This window comes from Monopterus albus, unplaced genomic scaffold, assembly GCF_001952655.1.
Source record: "Monopterus albus unplaced genomic scaffold, M_albus_1.0 scaffold38.1, whole genome shotgun sequence".
NCBI classification, from domain to species: domain Eukaryota; kingdom Metazoa; phylum Chordata; class Actinopteri; order Synbranchiformes; family Synbranchidae; genus Monopterus; species Monopterus albus.
The window spans coordinates 304,298-319,950 of NW_018127918.1; the positions used below are offsets into that span (position 1 = coordinate 304,298).

At 38.9% G+C, this 15,653-nt stretch overlaps 2 protein-coding genes across 3 annotated transcripts in view; one reads left to right on the plus strand and one right to left on the minus strand.

The window, feature by feature from the left end:
• Nucleotides 1-381: 381 nt before the first annotated feature.
• tmigd1 (transmembrane and immunoglobulin domain containing 1) overlaps nucleotides 382-15,653 on the minus strand; it is a 54,743-nt gene continuing 39,471 nt past the window's right edge. For both annotated transcript variants that reach the window (XM_020598340.1, XM_020598339.1), the window contains exons 2-6: nucleotides 2,574-2,658; nucleotides 2,115-2,405; nucleotides 955-1,242; nucleotides 717-820; nucleotides 382-631 (exon numbers count right to left, since the gene is read on the minus strand). In XM_020598340.1, the coding sequence (XP_020453996.1) occupies nucleotides 608-631; nucleotides 717-820; nucleotides 955-1,242; nucleotides 2,115-2,405; nucleotides 2,574-2,637 (771 nt within the window). In that variant the 5' untranslated portion in view covers nucleotides 2,638-2,658 and the 3' untranslated portion in view covers nucleotides 382-607. The remainder of the gene's footprint in view (nucleotides 632-716; nucleotides 821-954; nucleotides 1,243-2,114; nucleotides 2,406-2,573; nucleotides 2,659-15,653) is intronic.
• Nucleotides 6,998-15,653, plus strand: part of slc47a1 (solute carrier family 47 member 1) — a 13,313-nt gene continuing 4,657 nt past the window's right edge. Inside the window, exons 1-10 of the mRNA XM_020598338.1 lie at nucleotides 6,998-7,250; nucleotides 7,572-7,673; nucleotides 10,227-10,295; nucleotides 10,406-10,554; nucleotides 11,941-11,983; nucleotides 12,316-12,360; nucleotides 13,288-13,385; nucleotides 14,543-14,640; nucleotides 14,796-14,909; nucleotides 15,274-15,341. Of these exons, the coding sequence (XP_020453994.1) occupies nucleotides 7,038-7,250; nucleotides 7,572-7,673; nucleotides 10,227-10,295; nucleotides 10,406-10,554; nucleotides 11,941-11,983; nucleotides 12,316-12,360; nucleotides 13,288-13,385; nucleotides 14,543-14,640; nucleotides 14,796-14,909; nucleotides 15,274-15,341 (999 nt within the window). The 5' untranslated portion in view covers nucleotides 6,998-7,037. The remainder of the gene's footprint in view (nucleotides 7,251-7,571; nucleotides 7,674-10,226; nucleotides 10,296-10,405; nucleotides 10,555-11,940; nucleotides 11,984-12,315; nucleotides 12,361-13,287; nucleotides 13,386-14,542; nucleotides 14,641-14,795; nucleotides 14,910-15,273; nucleotides 15,342-15,653) is intronic.

Here is a 15,653-nt window from a genome sequence, read left to right on the forward strand (position 1 = left end):
ATCCGAGGTTCGACTATCGGTCGAATTCTCCTCTCCAGTACCCTGGCATAGACTTTCCCGGGGAGGCTGAGGAGTGTGATCCCCCTATAGTTGGAACACACCCTCCGGTCCCCCCTCTTAAAAAGAGGGACCACCACCCCGGTCTGCCAGTCCAGAGGCACTGTCCCCGACCGCCATGCGACATTGCAGAGGCGTGTCAACCAAAACAGCCCAACAACATCCAGAGACTTAAGGTACTCAGGGCGGATCTCATCCACCCCCGGTGCATCCCCCAGAAGAATGATGTGCATGCAATATCAGTGCACATTCAGGTTAGGTGAGAAAGCAAAAGCAATTTTTATTTTGCATTTTATATAACACATTAACAAGAAAACAGGCAAATCCAATGTTTACATCACAGGGTCACTGAGCATCATACTATGAACACATTTAAGGATTATCTCAAGGTCAAAAATCACATATCCTCCTGCCATAATAACTGGTTAAATAAATGATAGTAGACAGCCTGCTACATTTTGGTTTAATCACAGGCCTTTGCACACAGCCCTTGCTGTTGTCAGGGTTTTCTTTATGTATTCTCTCAGCTTCTCTCTTTTGGTGAAACCATTTATTTTGTGCAACCCTTACAATGCTGTCAAAAGAGAAATAAAATGTAAGAAGTTTAGCTTATAATGAGTCAGTCTTTGTATTGTATGTATGTGTGTTTTGTGTTTTACCTTTATGATTATGCCCCACCGTGCAACCACAGCTAAAATTGCAGTAAGGCACACCACCACCAGCCCCGCTATCATGGGAAATAATGGGAACGGCATGGTCTTTTCTACAGATGAAGAGAAAGAAGATCGACCCATTTTTTCTTACTTCATATCACTGACTGATTCATCATTTCATCTGCTGATTACACATAAACAATGAGATAGCTTCAGCAAAACTGTGCTGATTGTGTGAACTGACCTGTTATTGTGACATGGAAGAACTTGCTGTAATTTCCATAGAGGGGAGAGTCTGCTTTGCACTGGTACGTCCCCTCATGCACACCTTTCTTCACTTTGTTGGTGGTTAGCTGGGTTGTAAAGGCGTCATGGGTCACAGTGAAGCCGCCTGCTACTAGATCCACGGCGCTTCCATTTAGTGTCCACAACACAAATGAGACTGGTGGATTGGCCCAAATATCACACTGCAGGACTAGAACTGACTCATCTTCTACTGTAATTTGCTCTGACCCAGAGAGCAATGGGCCATCTGCAGAGCAACAACATGGAGAATATATTAATTCTGCTGGGTTTTTTTCCCTAGATTGATGCAAACAAATTATTTAGATAACAAATTTCAGTGCAGATGTTTTTTATCTTTCAACTGCACGTTAATCTAGTAGCCACCCTTTTTAACCATTTTTAACACACTGTATGTAGATAACACTGTCATTCTGTCAGTCTATCTGCCTTGGTCCATACTGAAATATCACAGGTAACGGATGAATGGACATGACATTTTATAAAGGCATTAATGGTTCCCAGAGAAACGAATGGCTGTACATAAAAAGAACTTTTCTCGTGACAAAATCATGACATTTCTCTTGTATTTTTCTCTAAACCAAGACTCAGAACATGTTTGCGTGCTGATGTTATAATTTTACTCAAAGCAATGCTGTGTCTCAAGGACCTTTAGATGACTGCTGTAGGCTATTTGTTACTTAACAAGCCTAAGAGTCTAAAGGCACATTAGTGACTCTAGGTTAGACTGTTCTAACCTTAGCATGCTAACATTTTCAAGTAGCACAAAGTACAGCTGAGGCTGCTGAGAATATCATTAGCTTTGTGGGTATTGGTTGGACAAGTTGAAACCTGATGATGATATTTGATCAAATGTCAGGGGATCATCAATGTTATCATGATTCATTTTGTGGGGACCATAAATGTCTATACAATATTTCACTCCAATTCATCTAATAGTCATTAAGATATTTCACTCAAAACCATAAAAGTTGACTACAGTTGTAGACTGACTGACAAGCAGACCAATATCACCATCCCTAGCGTGGCTAAAAAAAAAAAAAAACCCATATTATTTTCTAATATTATCATTATTTGTGATATTTAATTGATGAGACTCACATGTGACATTCAGGGTGACTGAGGCACTAACTGTGGTGTTTCTGCTCAGGTGGCAGGTGAAGGTGGCACCATTATCTTCGAGGATGACTGGTGTAATGCAAACGTTGCTGCTACCTTTGTTATTTCCTTCTCTCAGACTGACCATGGCTCCGTTCCTCAGCCAGACCAGCTGTTCATCAGTCTGATCCTCAGAGGCACCATCAGGAAGGCAAAGCAGAGACACAGTCTCCTCTAACTTTGTTTCAATGACACCCTCACTGTTGACTTCTGGGACAGACTTGATCTTAACACCTTAGAAAAGAAAAGGGGAAGAAAGTTGGTTTGAACTTTAAGGGAATCCTGAGCGAAGCAGTGAAAGCTTTGATTGCACAAATGTGGTGAGAAAAATACCCTGTTGCAATATTTTAATAGACAGTCAAACAAATTATAGGTGACCTGAATAGCAAGCCTAAAGCTTACCAAATGTCTGGGTTGCACAGTAAATGAGCAAATGGAAGAGTGGGGCCCTGGACATCAATTTCATTTTTCTCTTCCTTGGATAAACCTGGAGGTAAGGAAAAGAAGGCACACATACAAAGTTGGATCTAAATTCATCAACACTTCACATTTCAACAAAATTGGTTTGAATTAATATTTTCTGTTGGTTCTTCAAACTTGTTAGGCTACTGATCACTTCCGACACTGAAGTCCAGAGCAACCATCAGAGTCGCAACATCAAAACTTAACAAATTAATCATTTGTAACCTTAGTGACCTTAATATGAATTTCAATTTCCCCTTTTTATGGCTAATCAAAATGTCTTGTAAGACAAACCTACTGTATATCTTTCAAGTCTGAAACAATCAAATTGTTGAACAACTTCACAGAAAATTAAATCACAAAAGGTTATGATCCCTCTGCTGTATCTGAACATGCAATGTGCAGTATGACAATAAGTAAACCAAATTCAAAGCAACATCAGCATATCCTCTTAATATTAGTGCAAATGTATTTAGTACTACTCAACATAATGGTCCATCAACTTTAGCTGTTCTTGGAGAACAATTGGTCCTGGTTCCATTCACTGCAGTGACAGGCTCTAGTGACAACCAAACCAGTGACTTAAACACAGCTCTGACTAGTCTCCTCGACCCTGCTGCACTTCATACTACCAAAACCAGATGGTGAAGCAGGTTTATTGGAGAAAAGCATCGTTAAGCAGGCCTGTAGGAGCCTCCAGCAAACATGGCTAAAATCAAAACTTGAAGCTTTCTATCTTCAATAACTCGAATGCATGAGTGTACTGAAATACAGGTGTGTTCTGTCTGCTGCTAGGTCTGTATATTTCTCTCCTTTAAGCAGTAACAATAAACACAATCCCATAGTTTTTCTTTTATTTTTCTTCTTGGCACTGAAGCTAAAGGGCTCATGAGTTTCTTTTTACTTTTTCTGCAGTAAAATAGATAGGAAAGCGTGTTCTTTACCCCCAGTTCCTTCTACCGAACCGATTGAACATTATACTGAATCCCAGATAGATATTTAGATGGCATCTTTTGAATCTTTGCCTGCTTCTGTGCCTACTACTTGCCTCCTTGGCCATCCATCAGCTAAGCTTTTGAAAGATCTCAGGTCAGCTTTGGGACCTACAATGTTAAAAGCACTATCTAAATGCACTCCATTTGTCTTTAAAGAGCTAATTTGTACTTATTCACACTTACCACTTGACATTAATAATAAAATATTGTAACTGCAATTTGCTTAAAAGAAATCCTTAGTGTTGCTGACACACAAAGGTTTTGGATCCTGAGATGACAAAGAGCTACTTACCTGACACTGATTATTTCTTGTCGTCTTGTCTTTATTTCTGATGATCCCTGTATGTGTGTGTGTGAATATGAGGATGGGAGGGCTGTTTGAATCTTCAGTGGCTCTTTTATGCTACACGTGCGGATGAAGACACATTTATAACTTCCCTTAAATGTTAACTGTCTTTCTCATCATTCTACTTGCCTGTTCCAGTTAACTGCCTTTCATTCCTCCCACCCTGATACTTTTCTTTTTTTATTGTTGTGAACTTACAATGTGCAAGCACACGGAAACATTTTATTGGGTCTAGTCATTGCCTTAGCACTAAAGCTTCTTAGGATGTGGATATGTGGATTTCTTGTTTCACTGTATTCTTACATCAAATTCATGTGATCTCTATTTACTAATGTCCTAATGTGTAAATAAAAGGCCATGCAAATTTAACGTCTATAAAAAAGTTTAGCTGACAGCCTTTAAACTTCAGAACTTGGTTTGTGAGATTCACAGTAGCTCTAGTTATGGCTCTAACTTTGTATGGCAATATGGATGTAGTGTAGTGATACAAGTGAAAGTAATGACAAAACAAAATCATATAAAATCTTTCTCTTTATCTGTTATTTAGGATCCCCCTTCACACTAGTTTAAACATTGGCTATTTGTCCTGGGGTCTACCAGGCATACAACCATATACACACTACAGTCACATGAACACTACACACAAAACTATTAAGTCCCAAATAAAACAACAGAAGAGAACTAAATTGTCACCTTACCAGGACGTTAAGCCAAATATCACAAAATATACACAGTTCCTTATTAATTTCATAACAAATACCATTTCATACTAAAAAGTCATTTAAAAATGTACACAGTATAAATAGTACATACTGTATTCACTGTATTGTACATCCCCATTTCAAGAAAAGGGTATGAAAACAGATCCCTCCCTTTTTACACCTACAGCAGTAGTGTCAATACACACTTCTGGAATTAAAATCTATGAAGATTTAGGAATAGTTTAAATTATGTCATATCATATTGTTTGTGATCTTGTCACCACTATATTTCTGATTAAAACCTAACAAAGCATAGGTGGATCTCTGTCTGACCGCCAGCCAGGCCAGGTTGTTATGCATAGTTCCTACATTTAATCTGTACAAACACTGCAGTACACTGTTATATTCTGAACAATCTTTCACTGACGCAATGGACCAAACTATTAAACAGTAATCAAGTTGTGACAGAACTAAAGTACATATAACTTACTAGTGACATCTGGTGGCAGAGCCCTCCCCATTTTACTCACATCAATTTGTGTGAACCACGACAATGAATAATCCAAAATTTTACCAAGAGGTTTTGTCTCATTTACCTGTTCAATGGGTGTAATATTAATACCCATTGTCAACACTGGTTCAGCTTTTAGTTGATACCTACCTTGATCAAGTGTTTAATCAGTCATGATAAATAAAAATTTCTGTCTACAGTAGGTTTGATGTTGTTAATATTGCATTAGCTGAAGACAACTAGATTAATATTAGATTTAAAACTCTAACAAGGAGAACACAGCAAACACTGAATGGAGGAGGAGGGGGAGCATGAGGTTAGGAGATTATGCAAATGTCCGCAAGTACGTGACTGTGTGCATATGTCTGTGCATGCTTCCAACAGCTGTGGAAAACCACTGAAAACTTTTTCTTCAGCTGCATGTACAGGAGTTAAGGAGACCTACAAACTGTGCTTGTAAACAAACTGTGAGCTTTGTGTTTGGGCTTTGTATGAGCACACAAACTTTAACAGTTGTAACTACTTTTCACAAGTTGCATGATTTAAAATTTTTTATATAATTGTTTCAATTGTTAGCTGATAATTTAAAAAAGTTTTAATTTAAATTTTTTTTTTTTACAAATGTCTCAGTAGTACTACTAACCATTATAAATTGACTATTTTGTGCTTACTAAAATATCAACATGCACTGTAATGAAATATTTATTAAGTTTGATATATGACTGAGGTTAAACAATAGCCATGCTTCTGATATTTATTCTCAAAAAACCCCTTATGTAATTTTGACTAGAAAGTGCCAGTTATATTAGTCATGCCGTCTTCAAGTTTCTTACTTCTGTGCTCATGTATTTGCATTTGATAAAGTTAATTTTAGTGCATGATAAACATTGGATTTTTTTTTTGTGTACAATTTTTCTTTAAGTGTACAGTCAGGTTAAATAAAAAAAAAGGGTTTGCAGCATTTATAACACATATACCTTTGGGAGAAGAACGGTTTTTAAGTGATGTTGCACAACTGACTAGCTACTAATATACATATACTAGACAGATGCATACAGGGATCTCTTCCTTGTAATGTGAGGGTCGTGCTTGTTACTGCTCTCATACCAAAGGTCATGCAAACACTGCCACCAATTGTGCCCTCCTGTTATTACAAATGATACACTGTGCACTTCCTGAATCTGGTGTCTTTTCAGCAAAGTTAAAGATTAAGTATTAGTGCTTAAATCAATACTATCACTCAGTCAGGGTAGTCGATTAACATTTAAGCAGACGATACCCTGTTTGTTTCAAATACACGAGGAGGGTGTCCCCAGGGATAAAGTCAAGGATCAAAGTACCATCAGATAAAATTAATGGCTACTGCATGTGCATAGACAAACACCAACAGCATGGCTGTCCTGTATGTAGTTAATCAAAATCTACAGAGTTCATGCCATCTCACCAGGCAAACAAACATTCCTCATCAGATTACTACTGAGCCCTGAAAGGCTCCCAGCACACACAGTCACACTCATACACATGCACCAAAACATTTTCACAAAGTGCTCACTCACACTGCTTTGACCCCTGTATCAATAAAATGGCTTTTCTTTTTTTCTACTCCCTGTGTCACTCCCTCTGTGTTCTTGCCCCCCCTTCTTTATTCAATGTCTCAACCCTGATTCCAACCATATTATTTAATCAGTAACTTTGAAGAAATGTATGTGATGTATTTCTAAACCCAGATAGACTGACTGCACCTCTTAACTTTGCTCTCTGGTTCCCCGCTCCCTCCCTCTCTCCTACCCTCCTGTGTTCTGGAGCTTTACTCCCTTCCCTCTCCTTTCTGTCTTCCCTTTCTGCGTTTGAATGGAGAGGCTGGATTCTCTGGAACCTGCACACCCCTCGCTGGGTGCAGGGCTCATTGCTGGGGTTTCTGTTGCTAAGGCAGCAGGGGTTGAAACAGATGAGGCAGTGGTAGCAGTCAGCTCCAAACTGTTTTGGTGTACGTGCGTGAGACAATGGCTACCACTAGGCTACAGAGAAGAACTTTACCAAGTCTTACGGCTTACAGGCCCATTGGTGAGTAGGGAAAAGTTGAAGTCTTTAGTTGCTGTATTCCTTTGTTTGCATTAGATGTGCACTTCTTACAGAGTATAGTCTAACAACATAATCAGTTACTAGTTGTGAAGGTGTGAATTATATAAAGTATGTGAAACATTAAATAAATTTATGTCCTTACTGCATTTTGGTACAAACCTGACTGGGCTTGGTGATTTCGCAACACTGCTCTCTAAGTGAAAACTACTTTGTAGAGTACAGTACAATGATTTTCTCCAACAGCTTTACCTGATCAGTGGTGGGCTGTTTGGAAAAATCACATCTTTCTATTTGTTTCTACAGCTGCTGTCTCGGATTCTGAACTTCCTGATACCATTTGTTATCAGCATATTCTGTGGTCACATTGGCAACGCAGAACTGGCTGGATATGCACTGGCCTCAGCGGTACTGTCTATACTCCCGTATAGGATAAAGACTGCCATTGCTTCCTACATTCTGTACTAACATTACTGTTCCTGCTGCTATTACTATGACTTCCACTTTATCCACTACTCACAATAGGATTAGAATTTGCATTGTTTGTGCACGGAGGGCAGTGGCCATCCGCTGTATTGTGGTGATCCTGCTGCTTTACCTCAGTGTGTGGTAACTGCATTACACTTGAGATACTACGAGATACTGCAGGTCTTCAGTAACTGGTGCAATGTGGTGTCTGTTGTGGATGAAACATTAAATTGACACATAGACCATATTCCAGAAGGGTGCAGAAAGACTTCAAACCAAACTCAGCATATGGTAAAGAACTGTTTTGCAACTGACTGCACAAACAGGAAAACATTGACAATTTTGTACAGACTATCGGAACACAATACACAGTAGAAGTAAAGTAAAGTGAAGTTCTAAGGAGCAATGTGAAGTTAACTAACTTAACAAAGTCAGCTTTAAAACTGGACCAGAAGTCTATGTGCCTTCAAGATTTGTGTAATGAAACATTTCCTCCCTAATTTTAAGCTACATACTGTATACAGTCAAACACTTAAATACACTATAAATACAAAAAACTCAAATAATTAAAGTTACAGTATCTAACTTAAGGCAGCACTAGCATCAAACTCCAAATCAATCCACTCTGCTCCGCCCAGCGCTCCCTCTACCATGCACTGCCTGGCTCATCAGATATTTGTCATTATGAAATTACAAGAAATGAGAAAAAACTTACTCATCAAGCAGAAATAATTGAAAACCTCTGACTGGTTAGAGAGGTCTATCCTGCACAAAACCTTTTAGAAGCTCATTTACCTGTCTTTTGTCTATTTGCATCAGTTGCAGTATGTTTAGCTGTCAGGACCAGAAACTTCATTTCTGGCCACATTTGAATGGCCACAGGCCACAGACTGGTCTATGTGTCAGTTTCCACTGATTGGTTTGCCTGGACACCAGTGATGGTGTGGAGGTGGTATCAGAGGGCATCAATGCATGCCTTACAGTACACTGTACTATAGACGTTTCAAATGCTTTGCTAACTTGCCTGCAAACAATTGCAAATCCTAGAAACAAAGCAACATAAAAATCTACTGGAGATCTTTTTCTTCCATATGTACACACTTTTTATATTAGTCTCTTTATTTAGGATGGTGATTTCATTGCAGTTGAAGCTTTAAAAGACTTAACACCAGCAGCAAAAACACTGTCAGGCACAAAGACATAAAATAGATGTAATTTAGTCAGACCTGATTGATGCATAAAGACAATACCAGCCCCAGTTTGGCCAGTCAACTCGGTCCTAAAAAATATTTGTTTCACTTTGGCTTGCTACATGTTGAACCCTTTTTATCACGCATTCATTTACTCTGGCAGCCTGCCATGGTGCCTGGTTTCTGTGAGCATGTGTATTGGAAATGGCTTTCCACAGTTCACACGCAGAAACTGTTAGACCTCCTGGCACTGAACTATGAACCTGCAAACCAAATGAGTGACTTGAAATTCATTCTCATTCAGACTGGGTGTATCAACATTTTCACATTGAAAAGGAACATTAATTTAAATGTTAATATCAAGAACATGAACAAAACATGACAGAATTGAAAGCTTCTTACAACCATGGCTACCATCTAGTTCTGACTGTGTAGACCTGGAAAAGGTCTTGATAGAGGTGATGTACACAATTTACTGAACAGATGAACAGTTTTCACTGTTGCAATTTATAGTCAGCACCCGACATCCTAGGCCACCATGGTCCACAAAAGTAGTTTTTTTTTTTTATTGTGAGTGTGAGTGGACCATTTTGCTCTCTTATACTATCTAAACTGTTGCGACAACAGCAGCAAGCCTGGATGCAAGAAGACTTGAGTGAATACAGATTACAACCCTTGCTGTCTGATTGCCCTTCACTTCTAACTGACTGTAACTTGGTTAGGTTCTGGACAAATTGGACTGTGTGAAACATGACAAGCTCTGGATTTAGCCATAACAATGTCTCATAATGTTGTGGCTTGAAAACCTTCAGAGTGTACAATGGCAAACACACCAAATAAAAAAAGCCTGTTTATCAGTCACCTAGTAGTTCCACCTCAGCTGTCCTTGAGTTCTGCACGAATTCTGTGGATTGAGACATAAAATAAGTGCATCTCAGTTTTTCTTACAAGAGAGTACCCAGAGAACAGCCTATTGTTTGACTTTGGAGAGATGACAGAAATAACATCTTCCTGCAGCACTCATAAATGTCCTGGTACAGGGCATCCATATCCATTTGTCAGCTCATGATGGACACTGTGACATGGGGTGATTAATTGAGTCAAAACGCCCTGTTCATCCATTGCACTCACTGCAGTCAATTTTCAAAATACCAAGAAGAAAACCTATGTGAGCACAGCATAAGTGACACTTTGCTGGGAAAAATCTCTGCCATTTGAACATTGACATGTTTTAACTGAATCCTAATGTTTGGTTTTTGTTCTCAAATTGTTTTTTATATGATTTTCCATCCCTCCTCTCCAGCTCATTAACGTGACCACACTTGCAACAGGTTATGGTCTTGGTGTGGCTTGTGATACACTGATTTCCCAGGTGAACAAATCAACTTTATCTGTGCCTTACTGTTACTGTATATTATCCACAGAATGATTTAAATATGAAACCCAGATAATCAGATTCAGTTTTCACATGTTATTTTGCAGACGTTTGGCAGTAAGAACTTGAAACGTGTGGGAGTCATTTTACAAAGGAGTTCGTTGATCCTGCTTCTGTTTTGTCTGCCCTGCTGGGCTGTTCTCATCAACTCTCACAGCTTACTGCTCATGATGCACCAAGAGGACGAGGTGGTGAGGTAAATTCACATTTTACAAAACTGGAACATTAATAACATACATATCGGATGTGGGCATGTGTGTTCTGCACATGTGTATAAACAAACTGACAAACTACTGGTTAAGCCAAAAAACAACAAAATACATATCTTATCTTTAGCACCATGCTTGCAGTATTTATAGCAACTAGTTCTTCAGTAGCTTGTACCTTCAGTGAACAGCAGACACTGTGATCTGTGGACTGTCCACAGCAACAACAGCAGTTTGAGCAAAGAAATGTTGCTGCTGAATTTTCTAAATGTTTTGCCACACAACAAATTAAATTCCACTCACTTCCATTGTATTGGTGACATTTCAGAGACAGATATTTCAAATTCAGTCTATCTAAATGGCCACATACAGTGAGGCAAATAAGTATTTGATACACTGCCGATTCTTCAACTTTTCCCACTTACAAAGAATGGACGGATCTGTAATTTTCATCGTAGGTACACCTCAACTGAGAGAGACAGAATCTGCAAAAAAAAATTCCAGTAAATCACATTGTTAGATTGTTAGACCTGAACCCAATAGAAAACCCAATAGAAAATCTATGGAGGGAGCTGAAACTCCGTGTTGCCCAGCGACAGCCCCAAAACCTGAAAGATCTGGAGAAGACCTGTATGGAGGAGTGGGCCAAAATCTCTGCTGCAGTGTGTGCAAACCTGGTCAGGAACTACAGGAAACATCTGACCTCTGTAATTGTAAACAAAGATTTCAGTACTAAATATTAAGTTCTATTTTTCTATTGTATCAAATACTTATTTCATGCAATAAAATGGAAATAAATTATTTAAAAATCTAACAATGTGATTTACTGGAATTTTTTTTGTAGATTCTGTATCTCTCAGTTGAGGTGTACCTACGATGAAAATTACAGAACTGTCCATTCTTTGTAAGTGGGAAAAGTTGAAAAATCGGCAGTGTATCAAATACTTATTTGCACCACTGCACCAGTAGGAAGAAGCAGGAAAATTGTCATTATTATATTTATTTTTAAAATTTATTGGTAATTTGGGTGAAGTGATGCTTTAGTGCTTGCAGTAATGCCATTACTACAAATACTATTGTTCAGCTCTGGGAGGCTCCACCCCAGTTTGATCCCTGAATCTATCTACTTGTAGGTGAATGTGTTTTCCCTATACTTCCGTGGAACATTATAGTTAGATTTATTTGCTTTGAAGACCTAAAACATCTGAGAAAACAAAAGCAACAACAAATTAAAAAAGTAATTTTGTTCAGACATAGTTTTGATACATTACATGTAAAAAGAGGAGCATGACTGAGGAAGGAGGGAATTATTATCATAATTTGTAATAAGTGGTTTCTTTACTAAATCAATATTACTCAATTTTCTTCCCCTGCAGAATTGCCCAGATCTATGTGATGATATTTCTACCAGCTGTTCCAGTGAGTGCGCTGAAATGAAACTCTTCTCAGAGTCTGAGAAATATAGTGTATTCCCCTGGGGTACAAACATTTTTAATGCCTTATTTAGTACATTCTGTACATTCTGTATAATTCAGTATTTAGTTGGAGTGTATGTCAGTTGCAGGAACTATAATATTCCCCATTAATATATTTTTCATTAAATTATTAGCATGCATGTTAACCCTATTCACACAGCCTATCAGCATTTGGAACTGCATGAGTAGCATAGGGTCAGCAGCTAAATTAGTGTATTGCATTTTCATTAAAACTGCGTTTGATGAAACATTCTCTCTGTCTTTTTGTCATTACAGGCCATATTCCTGCACCATCTACAAACTTCCTACCTACAAAACCAGGTAAGTTCATGGCAGGAAACAGACGTGTTTTGCTGCACTGAATTTCATTTGTGTACTCCATCTTTTCTCAGATCAAATTCAGAAAAAATGTGGCACACCAGTGGTACAAAGTTGTGATCTTTTCAGCAGTGTCAGCAGTTTTATCATTAGTTGAAAATAATATTCACCAAAATGATCCAAAGGTGGTGATTATTTAGCTTCTTTCATGCTAGTGGGTAAAAGTATTGGCACAGACATTTGTGATTACACCCCAATAATTTTATGGTCCCCTGACGTTTCCACCATGAGATCCACATTTGTGGTTTTGAGTAAAATGTCTCTCAACAGCTACTGAATGGATTGCCATGACATTTGATTCAGACGTTCATGCCCCCCTGAGGATGATTTGTAATAACTTTTCTTCTAGGGCCACCAACTGTCAGTACGATTTTGTGAAAGAGCCCTTGACTCTTGCTTACTTCTGACGCTGTAAAAAGTTATGGTTGTTTGAACCTTTGGGGAAACATCTGCAAAAAATATTAGGGCCTGGTGTTTTGTAATGAGGAAACATGTCACCCAGTGCAGCGGTGTGTTTCCCTAGTGTGTTTTTAATTGTTTTTGAACAACAATGGAGGCCACAGGCCAATAAGCTAATTGGGTTCTGACAGATTGACAGAAAATAATCATGAGTTGAGGCAAGTCATTGTTGGTTTTAGTCCCTGTAGGGTGAGTGTTTAAAATACTGTTAATATAGAAAATGACCAGCCTTATTCTTTAAGTACAGCCTTACCAAGCTGCTACAGTGACTGATTTTTTTCTGAATTTGCTACTGGGGAAAATGAAAACTGAATAAATTTTAGTTAACCTGACTAAATAATGTTTATGCAGTTTGAATAGTAGCTCTACAAATTAGTTGATTATAGATTTTGTGTTTTCTTTGTCTGTCAGGGGATAATTCTTCCACAGATGTACACAGCTGCAGTAGCAAATCTTTTTAACTTGGGGTACAACTATGGCTTAATCTTCAGCCTCAAGCTGGGTGTCGTGTAAGTACATCACGTTGCTTCTCCTTACCTTGTCATTTTTCATGGACTTTCTGCCACTTGATATGGTATCAGGATTCAACTGCCATGAGCAACAAATTAGCCTCTAGCATTCAAACACTGAATGTTGTCCAAATCTTTGTACTTTATTTAGAGAGAGAGGCAGAGTAGGGTAGACAGAGAAGAGAAAGCTATGACTGGAGTTGATGCTGGTCCAGCTGGACAAACATTTGATTCAGCAGGCAGTCGACTTAACCAATCAGATCTCTGTGGGTAGGTCAGGTCTGTTCTTCCCCTCTCATGTCAAGCATGAACTTTGCCCCTAGCCTCTAATCCATACTGAAAGTTGTTTTTTAAAGTATTTTCTACGCATGTCTCATGCCCGTCTCAAGCTGCAGATAGAATTCCATTCTATCAAATGTTTCATTCCACACTGAATCTGAGATGTGTGTATCAAGTGCATCTCTCCTGGAACCCTCATGTTTTTTAGGCTTCAGGTCTATTTTTTCCCCTCTGCAGTGTTTAGGTAGGTAGGTACTTTATTGATCCCTCAGTGGGGAAATTTCAGTGTTTCAGCAGCAATGGAGAACAAACAACATAACACCATGAGAAACAAACACCACACACATATGTTGATAGTGAAGCATAATCTCCACAGACAGCTGTTTAAAAACACACAAACCCTCTCTAGAGCTGAAGAAAAACAATAAAATCAAAAAAATCCAGAGGGTGTATAAAAGCGAGATTTTTTTTCCCTGACCAGCATACATGAAAACTACTTTTGTCCAGTACATTTCATCTGTCGACCTGGTGAAGCCTCTTTCTCCTGTCACTGTCCTGCTGCCAGACAGACAGCTGTTCTGATGACACAGACAAAGACACGCACGTCTTGCGTTCAGTGTGGACTGAATAGAATCACAGTTCAGTAGTGCTTATGTCTTGCTCACGTCTCCCTTTCACTGTGGATTCCTAGTTAGACATTAAGTGTACTCCAACCGCAATGTAACTTTGTCTTGATGCCGACCTCCTTTGACACCTCGGTGTGCAGTCCTTCGTCTCCCTGTCTTTCTGTAGAGAGAGGGATGAAGCCACAATTACTATATGGCTGTCATTAGACATCCCTCCGACATATAAAGATGTTCTGCCATGTGTGTTTGCAGTGGATCAGCAATAGCTAATAGTCTCTCCCAGATTACCATTTGCCTGCTGCTGTATGGCTACATCAGATGGAAGAAGCTCCACCAGCAGACATGGGGAGGTGAGTTATACAAACAAATATCAAAAACTAATGTGAGTGCATCAGTATTTCTGGTACTCATCTGAGCCAGAAGGTGAACGATGCATGCAAGAAGTTTAAAATCACTTTGCTCTACAGGCCACACTAAATATGATTCTTTGTGAAACTTTTTGCAGGCTGGTCCACCGAGTGTTTGCAGGAATGGGGCTCCTATATGAGGCTGGCTATTCCCAGTGCCTTAATGATTTGCTTTGAATGGTGGATCTGGGATATTGGAGGTTTCCTTTCTGGTCAGTGCTGGATTGTTCTTGACACATTTACTTTCGTTCTTACTTTCTTCTTACTTCTTCTGTGAGAGGAACTTAAAAATGCTGGCTTTGGAGGTGCCCGGTGTTCAGTTTCAGAAATTGTGGTGCCATAAATTCACCTTAATTAAGAAAACAATCTTAAAATACAACCTATGCAGCAAGTAAAAAAAAAAAATCTGACCTCAATAATACACCTTTTCCCTCTCTCATCCACTCAACCTGTCAAATTAATAAAGAAGTAGCAAGCTGGGTACACGTTTGGTCAAACATTTGTACCAATTTGCTGTGGCTTTTAGGCATGGTGGGAAAAGCTGAACATTTCTGAATCTGACCTTTATCATATCAGGTATACTTGGTGAGGTGGAGCTTGCTGCCCAGCATGTGATGTTGGAAATAGGAGCCATAACATATATGGTATGGATCACCCATATATGCATTTGAAAATGTATACAAATAGTATTACTGAACAATAATTCAGCCTTTTGGTAAATGCACTTATTCACTTAGGTGATATATCTATTTATATAAGGATAATCACCTTTATTTGGCCAAGTATGTCACATACAAGGAATTTGTTTCCGGTACAGAACCAAGGCAGCCATCTGCGGCGCCAACTCACACTGATGGCTTTTAACCATCGGGAGGAACTTGGGTGTTCAGTGTCTTGCCCAAGGACACTTTGACATGTGAACTCCTCCGATTGGGAGACCACTATATTCATCTATA